Here is a 9,376-nt window from a genome sequence, read left to right as displayed (position 1 = left end):
ACGGTACTCGGTGGCGGCGCGCCGGCGCTGGGTTCTGCGGCGGGCTACGCCTCGCGACCGTCGGCGCCGATGGTGCACGGCGCTTGAGCTTGAGCGGCGTCGCCTGGAAGTGCGAGAAGACGCCGTCCACGTCCACCATCAAGCCACGGATCTTCTCCAGTTGGCTGCCGAATGTGCCACTTGCTTGGCCGTCGCCGGTATCCGTATAACGTCCGGATAATTGGTGCTTTGTTTCTCCGAGCGCCTTTCTTGAAGAGGCACCGAGGCTTATACCGCTACCGCTGCCAGGTAGCAACAGTACCATCCCATCTAAAGACGAACCAACGGCAACTGCAATCCCTGCGTTAAGAATGCAGTGGCCTCTCTGTCTGTCCGCACAGTGCATGTATGTGATTAGACAAAATGCACTCACCACTGCGTTCTCCTTACGGCAGCCAAGCGCCAAAGAGGCAGGGACTGTGGAGCAGAAAACGCCAAGGTGTCGTGCATGGCTCGACGTACCGCACCGGCCACCTGGCGATGCAGCTTGCAAAACGATGTAGTGCACCATGGAGCTCGATAGCCATTGGCACATTGCACCTACCCGGTACTGAGCAGCCATGCCTCCAGGAACCTAGTGCGCTAAATCACGGAGTAGACTAAGTTCGACGAGACGTTTAAAGTGCGACAATCGAGCGACCCTACGTATCTCGGCTGCATCCCGCTAAGTTTGATCGATGGGTTGTTAGGTTCGATTGCAGCCATTTGGAATTTCAGAGAGCTGATGGGCGGCGACCTCGTGTCGGTGCGCAAACGATAGCATTGCTCGTCGCTTGCTCATCACGATTAGGCCGACACCTTGGCGGAGCTCTCCACTGACGGCATTGACGCGCCTCTCCAAGAGAGCATGCAGCGAGGCGAGTCTCTGCTCTACACGGCTGCCAAGTTGGGCAATCTGGATACCGTTGATTTTCTTCTGAGTCAGGGTAGCGACGTCAACCAACGCACTGCTCAGGTAGCAAGGTGCATCATAATAAATCAATCATGCTCACAGGCGACGTGCGCAGAGCCAAGGGACGCCGTTGCACGTGGCTGCGCGAAAGGGGCACCTCGCCATTGTCCAGCGCCTGCTTGAATATGGCGCCGACACGTCATTGCGCGACAAGAATGTACGCTCTATTCGTTGCCGATGCATTTCGACTTATATTTTGTGAGAGAATAGGGCAACACGCCGCTCAGGATTGCACTGGGTGGTGAGCAAGAAGTGATCGACGCGCTCAACAAACACGACTCTCACGACGACTTGGTCATGCACGAAACCGAGTTGGGTCGTGGTTCGTCTGGCAAAGTGTATCGGGGCACGTTCAAAGGCCGCGACGTGGCCGTGAAGCAGTTCCACAATGTGCTCGACCCGTCGGTGTGGAACGAGCTCGAGGTTCTCATGCTGGGGCGGATGGTGGGGTACGGTACCGAGCGACTTGCAGCGTGGTGTAAATTGCTAAAAAATGCGATCTAGACCCGGCTCGGAGCACATTGTGAAGCTGCTGCACGTCGACATCGACAAGAACGAGGGGCGTGTCTCGTTGGTCCTCGAGCTCATGCCAATGAGTCTGCGCGAGCGCTTCGAGAAAGGTCCTCCTCTCTCGCCGCCAGAGGTGGATCGCATCGCGCTTGGCATCATCCGAGGAATCGCCTGCTTGCACTCGAGGGGTGTCGTCTACGGCGACGTGAAGCCTGGAAACACTCTCCTCGACGACCATTGTCGCGTCAAGCTCGTCGACTTTGGCATTAGCTGGCTGCGAGGCGGTGCGGCGAATGTGCATGGGACTGCGCGCTACATGGCGCCTGAGGTTTCGCTCCACGGGTCGTCTTTCGCCTCGGACGTCTATGCGTTTGGCGTGCTTCTCGCCGAGCTCGATTTCTACCGGGGCAGCTCGGCGGCGCCGACACACGACGACGGTCTGCGTCCCTCACTTCGTGACGATTGCCCTCCATGGTTTCAAGAGCTGGTCATCAAGTGCACAGCGACGGATCCGAGCGCCCGCCCGGCGGTGTCGATGATCATGGACACTTTGAAGGAGAAGTCGCGCGACGGAAGCACAGTCGAGTAGTGCTTGTCAAGTTGTGTGTTGTCAAAAACGACTCTGTGTTCATATATATATATAAGCTCAAACGGCATGCGCTGTGTCCGTATGAACTCGTGTCGTGTGAGGTCGCTTCGTCGTCTTCGGTTGCAGTGGAGACCCTTGGTATTACTACCTGCGATCGTTCCTAGTGGATTGCTAGTACACCGTAGCAAGCTCTACGTACGCACCCTTGCCTTCTGAACGTGTGTGCTGTGAACGCCAAACAGCAGAAAAGAATAATCGATTGCATCGATCGCTAGGAGTCAATCATGTCTTTGTGTACAACTCGATTCGTTCCAGCTAAAGCAGCTGACGCTCCAGACGGTGAATGATCTCGGTCACAGTAGGGCGAGCGCTTGGCTCGGCGGCCATGCATGCACGCGATCGCAAGGTCCCGATACCGCAGGGGCAGTCGTCTCGGGCGACGTCTCTTCGACCATCTGGAGTAGCAGGGTAATATCATCTTGCTCCCTCCTGTAGGTTGTGCAAGCTGCTGCATAATTGAGCGATCAAAAATGCAAAACGGTGCATCATACGCATTCAAAGGTTCAAGTATTTGGGAAATCAGAACTGGAAGCTGGGTCCGAGCTCGCGAGCGACACCGCATGCTACATGGCCTACAACACTTGTTTGAAAACCAATGGTCAGTCATACCGCATATTCACCTCGGTCGCCAACGGTGTTTTGATCGTCGCCGACAAACGCGCTTTCGTTGACGCGACCTTGGCGTCGTCACCACGGTGTGCGAGCAGTATCGCAACGATTCCGGCGGTCGACGGACGCATGGATGGATAGAACTCCATGCAGGCGATTGCCAGTCTTCGAAACCATGGCTCGCAGTTCGCGCTCATCTTCGGGCGCAGCTTGCCGTCGCGCACTTGTTGGAGAATTCGACTCTGGTCGGCAACATCGGCATACGGCGCGTCGCCCGTGTCGAGCTCTGCGAGGACGACACCAAACGCGTAAATGTCCGAGGCTGTGGTATAGGGATTCTCAGCGCCAGCGCGTAAAAGTTCAGGGGCCGTCCAAAAGTTGGCGCCAACGTCCGGAGGCACCGAGTCGCTCATCGTTCGCGCCGAGCCGAGGTCGCCGAGTCGAATGTAGTGCGTCGACGACAGAAAAATGTTGGAGGACTTGATGTTTCGATGGAAATACCCGCGGCTGTGTAGATCGCGCAACGCGTTGGCGACGACCCACGCAACATCAAGGGGCGTGTAGCTGCGTGGGACGTCGAGACCCAAGCGCTTCTTGCGCAGGTACGTCTCTAGAGAGTCGCCGTCCATGTACTCAAAGAGCAACGTCGGACTGTATAGAGCATCGCCGCTCGGTAGCGTGGCGAGTGGTTCAGACGAGCCATTGTCGATCACCGCGATCAGTGGCTGCAGATATGGGGACGCACAGCTAGCCAAGCACAGATTTAATCGACGCCAAGCAATGGAAATAATGCAAAACTTACCATTGCATCGCTTCCACTTCGTCGCGCATTTGGCTAGTGACGGAGCGCAGCGGCAGCCGTGGCCCCTTCAAGACGAATGCCTTGCGGCCAAAAAATGAAGCCTGATAGTGGTCGACTAGGTCTTGCCGGGAAAGACGCTCGCCGAGGACAATGGCGCCTAGTGACGCCTACAGACTGAGTTTGAAGACCATCGATACATATGGTCAATGACTGACCAGCACCGGGCGCGGGTACATGCACTTGTGCAGGGTTTGGGCCGAGACACGGCGCCAGTTGTCAACTGCGGCGGCCAGTTCTGTCTGGCCTTTCTACGCAAAATTGACGTTGTGCTCATGTACATTGGAATCTGGGTGGACCTTCCAAGCGGCAAGCAGACCGTCGACAACATCGATGTGGCCACTGCGCGAAGCATCCATGTGGATACTCTCGCAAGCATCCTACACGAGATTCACATTGGTCTGTGAGTACGTCCCAAGTAGCATTTCGTTGGCGTCGTTGAAGCCATGGACGATGCGCAAATTCTTTACCAGCGGAAGGTCACCTTTGTCGATGCTCCGAAGCCGATTCTCTGCCGTGGGCTCGAGTGCCAACGAGATACGTTGCTCTTCCGGGTCAGAGTCGACGGGATGGAGCTTCTTGGGTTGACTACATTTGCAAGTAAGCACACAGTATGCCAGACAAATCGCACACGACCTCGAGAGGACCTCGATCTCGGCCCATTTCGACGGGTCGTGAGCTTTGTTGAACTCGTTCACGACCACGTCGCGGCCCTTGGACGTGCCCGGGTGCAACACGCTGCCCGGCGCGTCTCTATTCGTGGCGTCGTCGTGCTGCGCGAACAAAGCGTCGCGGCTCATGAGTGCGGCGATGACTTCGTCGCTGTCACGGCGGAGCGCAATCATGAGCGGCGTGTTGCCCTATTCTCTCACAGAATATAAGTCGAAATTCATCGGCAACGAATAGAGCGTACATTCTTGTCGCGCAATGAAGTGTCGGCGCCACAGTCAAGCAAGAGCTCGACAATGGCGAGGTGCCCCTGTCGCGCAGCCACGTGCAACGGCGTCCCTTGGCTCTGCGCAGGTCGCCTGTGAGCATGCGATTCATTATGATGCACCTTGCTACCTGTGCAATGGGTCGGTCGACGTCGCTGCCCTGGCGCAGGAGAAAATCAAAGGCATCCAGATTGCCCAACTTGGCAGCCGTGTAGAGCAGAGACTCGCCTCTCTGCATTCCATGTCAGCTCTTTCGGGGAGGCAGAAGCGATGCATACCACGTTCGTCGTCGTCACGTCGACGCCACGGTTGAAAAATAAGCTTCAGCGCCGCAAAGTTGTTGCGCTGGACGGCCTCAAAGACACACGGCTGGCCCTATACCCAAAAGACGCATCGTAAGAAATCCATCCCAAGAGGCTTCTGGACAATACTGGCACAAGGTCGCACATGTGGGGCGTGATACCGCTCTCATCGTTGTCGGGGCTGAAGAGCTCCTCTAGGAACGCGACCGTGTATGGTGGCTCCACCCATCGAATCGCAAGGGTCGGCAGCGTCACACTACGACGTCATAAGAACCTTGTGCCGGCGGCACGGCGGCTTCTTCGCACGTACAGGTCCTACACAAGCAACACGTCGCATCTAAAACTACTCTCGGGCGAGTCGAGTACCTGGCCGCACGCTTCGGCGGCCTTAAAACCGCAGCGCAAAATGAGCTGCAAGATGGCGAGCTGCTGGTCATGCAGCGCTTGCACCTTGAGGGCCATCGCGGCTTGGTCGCCCGCCTCGAGCACGCGACGGCCAGTAACGACTGCGTGGAGCGTCGCATGCACGAGCGTCCACGTGTACTCGCTCGTCGTCTTGGCCTACGAAAGGCCTTAGCCGCTGGCACAGAGCCTCATCCGTCGTACTGCATCGACCACGTTGACGTTGCCCGTCGACGCCAAGAACTGAGCGACGCTGGCGATATCGCCGCGACCGATGGCCGCAAACACGTCGATCTACGCACACGCGTCAGCGGCTTGCCGTCCTTCGCCGCCACTACCTCGGCCGTCGTCGTCGCCATCTTCGCAGCCGGAAGAGAATGAGAAATCTGCAAGTCCGCTACCTCCCGAAATTGATATTGCCCTTCTGTCCACATCCATTTGTACAGGGAAAAAAGGCCGACTCGTATTTCTCATTAGTTTCCGAATCGGTCCCATACAAATACCAAGCCGTTTACAAGACCGATGGACGATTCTGATTGGCAAAGATGGTTTGCGTAGTGCGATTTTGGATCGTATCCGGAACTTTTGAGTAAGTTGTGTGAACTGGTGAGATCCTGCTGCCTGGCGACGACGATGTGACGTCAGAGCACAGTGTAATTTAGGTCATGGACGATGACTGGGGCGCCGCTGTCGCCGCGGCCGTGGTGGCGGTCGAGGCGCTCGACGCCCGTGCGCTGAGAACACAGATGGACAATTACCCGACGTTGGCCCGTGACGCCCGCTGCGAGGTCCGTTGCCAGCGGGCCTGCGTGTGCTTGACCAGAGTGTCTGCGTCTAGAACGGCTACACGCTCCCCGAGCGCCTGCTACGCCAGCTGCTACTACGCACGAGCTGCGGCCATCGTATCGAGCCGGATACAGCCGTCACCATCCTGGATCTGCTTCTGCACCACGGCGCGCATGTCAATCACTCGTTGGTACGCCGCTGGCAGCTGTACGAATACTCGCGTCACGATGATGACTAGAATGGTGAAACGCTGCTCCTCTTGGCCTGCCGCACCCAAATGGAAGCCATTGTGGAATCCATTCTGAACCAGAACGACGTCGATGTCAACGCCGTCTACCAGTACTAGTGAATATCTCGACGATATTGCATTGTTCTCATCGCTGCGTAGAGACGAAACCGCGCTCCATATTGCGTGCAAAGGCGGCCTCTTGCAAATCGCGCGGGCGCTCCTTGAGAGGAATGACATCCAAGTCAACTGGACAGACGAGGTCATTGAGCGCTACAAGACGGATATCCCTCATGGCATAATTTAGCACGGTTGCACGGCTCTCTACTACGCCCAGGAGGCGGGCCACACAAATATTGCGAATGTTCTTGCCATTAGCGGCGCCGACGTCGACACTGCTACATTGGTATTTCTGCATCAACATTGGCGCGTCGTATGCAATGACATGTCGTAGGATCCGATGGTCATCAGGCGACGCGAACTGTTCGAGACGCTGAAGCGAGAGAGTTCATATGCCAACCAACCTCAGAGCGTATGATACCGACTGGCGCCTGTAGATGTCGACACCTGATAATATAAGTAGGGTTTCACGACCACGGACTTGGCCGTGAGCGGTATACCTAGCATGTACGGTCGCAACTTTTGAACATGTCCTTTTGCTAGCCCCCACGGAAAGCTCCGGCACCAATGCCGACCACGACGCAACGGCTCGGAATGTTGCGACGAACAGACGTCAGAGCCGCGATACCTACCCCTACCTCGACCCCAGAGCTACCGCGCTTGACGTGCGCAACGGCAAGGTGGTCGTCAAGACGACGACGTCGCCGTCCATGATGACAAGCGCACTCCGTGCTTTTGTGAATGCGTACGACACTGCCTCTGTGGTTGCATTGCACAACGTACGGTATGTATTAGCTCTCCAAAGTCTGCCTACATTGTGGAGATCCAGAATCTTGAATTCCAAACGGGCGGGGCGCAACTGTTCATCGAGTACATGAACGGTGGCACGCTTCAAAGTCGCCTGCGAGACCGCGATTTCGACATGGCCAAGGTCGCTCATGCCATGGCGCACGCACTCGACGCGCTGCACAGGCCAGAAAAAGGCGGCCCGGCATTGGTGTTTCGCTACCTCACGCCCGAATGTGTGCTCTACAACAGCGACGGGGACATCAAGCTCGCCTACTTTAACTGCTGTGTCGAATCGACGGTCGTGACGCACATGGGCCACCTGGAGCGTCCCTACGTGGCGCCAGAGGTCGTCACAAGCGCCATGTTCACGAGGGCCACCGACGTTTATGCGTTCGGCGCCATTCTCCGTCAAATGTGCCTGCCCACACATGGAGGCAGCGACGAGACGGCCAGACAAGTACAACTCGCGTACGGTCAACTTGTCGAGTGGTGCACTGCCATCGAGCCGCAAGACCGCCCGAGCATTGTCAAGGTCATTGATATCTTGAAAAATCCATCGGTCGAGACGATCGACGCGGTCAAGAACACTCATGCTACCGAATATGAAGTCCACGTCCGGCTGCAAGACATATCACCTTTGAAGCTAAAGCCTTACACCTAAATCGAATTTGATATACTATGTTTTCGAGTCTGGAAGACGCACTTGCATTCGTGCGCGCAGTTCTATTTCTGCTGGTAAGCTCCTGGTTCCACAGCTCACAGACGATAAACGTCGTCTCTCTCAACCGAGTCGCACTCGGTGAAACAATGCAACCAAGTCGGTCGTCATGTTGCATACAAGTGGCAGCGGCAGAGACACTGCCATCAGCATCGATGGCGAGAGTGCAGACTCGATTCGCTGGCATGTACCAGGTCCCTAGAACGCGGGTGTAATCTCGTTCCAGAGTCCTGTTACGTTGCCATCGAGGTCCTCCGTTGGCAAGCCAACCGCGGGGTTGACCATATCTCGCCGAACGCACCGCCTTCCCAACAACCACCTCGCATCGTACAGTTGGTGCAACGCTCTCAACGCCAACACGATGGGATGATGGTCATAAAAGACAATTTGCTGAAGCGTCTCGTAGCTCAGGCGCGCTGTACGTCGAGCACGTTCTCGGCCATCAAGCGCAGAAGCACGCCACGCACCGCGTCGCTGTCGGCGACCTGGGCGAGGTCGGTTTGCGTCGAGAAGCCGGGCGACGTCTTGTACAAGTGCATGAGGACGGGGAAGCAGTCGATCGGGAACGCAATGCCCGTGTTGACCATGTCGCCTGGCGCCATCTCGTGCATCATCTCGTCGTCATCATCATCGTCGTCGTCGTCGTCGCCCTCGTCGTCATCGTCGTCGTGACCGTCACTGTCATTTTCGTCGTCCTCGTCCTTGTCGCCGCACGAGCACACACCCATGTGGTGCACGCGGCAGTTGTGCAGCGAGTGGTGCAGCGTCACAACGTCCATGCCGTCCATCTCGGACACGACGAGGCGCATGTACGCTTTGTGTGGGAGACGCATTTTGGCGTTCGGGTCGAGCGCCGAGATCGTCGGCGGCGTCGGCGGCGTGATCGGCCACGGCGGAAGGCGGTTCTGCACAAAGTCGAGCGCGGCTTCGTCGGCGGCTTCTTGCATGTCGGTCATCTCGACGTGCTGGAGCAGTTGCGACTAGAGACAGAGAGGATCGCGTTCCAACACATGACATCAAACGACAGAACATACCACGAGGTTTTTGCACTTGGACATGAACTGCGTCGCCGCCTTGGTCTCGCCGTCAAACTGCGTGCCCATGAACGAGAGCCAATTCGCGGGGAGGCCGCGACGAAACTCAATGTCGTGCTCGAACGCGCGGCGAACGATGCGGGGAAGGGCGACCTCCATAAAGTTGGCCCACGAGTTGTGGTGGTAGATCGAGATGGTCACGTGCGTCGAGAACGCGCTGCCCGTGCACCTAAGGCCACGCTGCGTATGAGGCGAGGGTCCGAGAGGTAGATATGTACGTACGCTTGGTGGATGACGCCGCGCGGGAAGTAGAGCAAGTCGCCTTCTTCCAGCGTCAGCTCCATCGTCGGCTCGCCAATCATGTCTTGCGTAAAGTCACCGCTGTGCTCGCCAGCAAGGGGCACGAGCGGCGCGTACAGCTTCCAGTTCTTCGTGCCTTGGGTCTG

The 9,376-nt window shown here is 57.0% G+C and overlaps 5 protein-coding genes across 5 annotated transcripts in view; 2 read left to right on the top strand and 3 right to left on the bottom strand.

The window, feature by feature from the left end:
• Window positions 1–139, bottom strand: part of SPRG_21296 (hypothetical protein) — a gene marked incomplete at both ends in the record, with an annotated part of 1,900 nt that extends 1,761 nt beyond the window's left edge. The window contains one exon of the mRNA XM_012352652.1: window positions 8–139. Within this exon, the coding sequence (XP_012208042.1) occupies window positions 8–139 (132 nt within the window). The remainder of the gene's footprint in view (window positions 1–7) is intronic.
• Window positions 140–758: 619 nt separating this feature from the next.
• SPRG_13573 (TKL protein kinase) lies at window positions 759–2,156 on the top strand. Its single transcript, XM_012352628.1, has 5 exons — window positions 759–784; window positions 830–994; window positions 1,047–1,148; window positions 1,202–1,440; window positions 1,496–2,156. Exons 1-5 carry the CDS (start codon window positions 764–766, stop codon window positions 2,088–2,090), a joined length of 1,122 nt encoding a protein of 373 aa, XP_012208018.1. The 5' UTR covers window positions 759–763; the 3' UTR covers window positions 2,091–2,156.
• Window positions 2,157–2,627: 471 nt separating this feature from the next.
• Window positions 2,628–5,634, bottom strand: SPRG_13572 (TKL/RAF protein kinase). Its single transcript, XM_012352627.1, has 15 exons — window positions 5,596–5,634; window positions 5,462–5,551; window positions 5,222–5,416; window positions 5,166–5,170; window positions 4,985–5,111; window positions 4,832–4,928; window positions 4,684–4,781; window positions 4,532–4,633; window positions 4,255–4,478; window positions 4,089–4,206; window positions 3,918–3,998; window positions 3,777–3,869; window positions 3,562–3,728; window positions 2,771–3,506; window positions 2,628–2,722 (listed from the first exon to the last, which is right to left on the bottom strand). The coding sequence occupies exons 1-15, from the start codon at window positions 5,614–5,616 to the stop codon at window positions 2,714–2,716; spliced, it is 2,163 nt and encodes a 720-aa protein (XP_012208017.1). The 5' UTR covers window positions 5,617–5,634; the 3' UTR covers window positions 2,628–2,713.
• Window positions 5,635–5,922: 288 nt separating this feature from the next.
• SPRG_13571 (AGC/RSK protein kinase) lies at window positions 5,923–7,839 on the top strand (the record flags this gene model as incomplete). The annotated part of the gene is made up of 9 exons (XM_012352626.1): window positions 5,923–6,045; window positions 6,096–6,233; window positions 6,282–6,382; window positions 6,432–6,531; window positions 6,577–6,675; window positions 6,724–6,801; window positions 6,853–6,883; window positions 6,933–7,134; window positions 7,185–7,839. 9 exons carry the CDS (start codon window positions 5,923–5,925, stop codon window positions 7,837–7,839), a joined length of 1,527 nt encoding a protein of 508 aa, XP_012208016.1.
• Window positions 7,840–8,242: 403 nt separating this feature from the next.
• On the bottom strand, window positions 8,243–9,292 carry SPRG_13570 (hypothetical protein; the record flags this gene model as incomplete). The annotated part of the gene is made up of 3 exons (XM_012352625.1): window positions 8,243–8,876; window positions 8,931–9,159; window positions 9,213–9,292. 3 exons carry the CDS (start codon window positions 9,290–9,292, stop codon window positions 8,304–8,306), a joined length of 882 nt encoding a protein of 293 aa, XP_012208015.1. The 3' UTR covers window positions 8,243–8,303.
• Window positions 9,293–9,376: the final 84 nt, after the last annotated feature.

The sequence above is a fragment of the Saprolegnia parasitica genome (assembly GCF_000151545.1).
Source record: "Saprolegnia parasitica CBS 223.65 unplaced genomic scaffold supercont2.103, whole genome shotgun sequence".
In the NCBI taxonomy this organism is placed as follows: domain Eukaryota; phylum Oomycota; class Saprolegniomycetes; order Saprolegniales; family Saprolegniaceae; genus Saprolegnia; species Saprolegnia parasitica.
The sequence above is the reverse complement of the archived record's forward strand: the minus strand, read 5'-3'. Positions and strand labels throughout refer to the sequence as shown.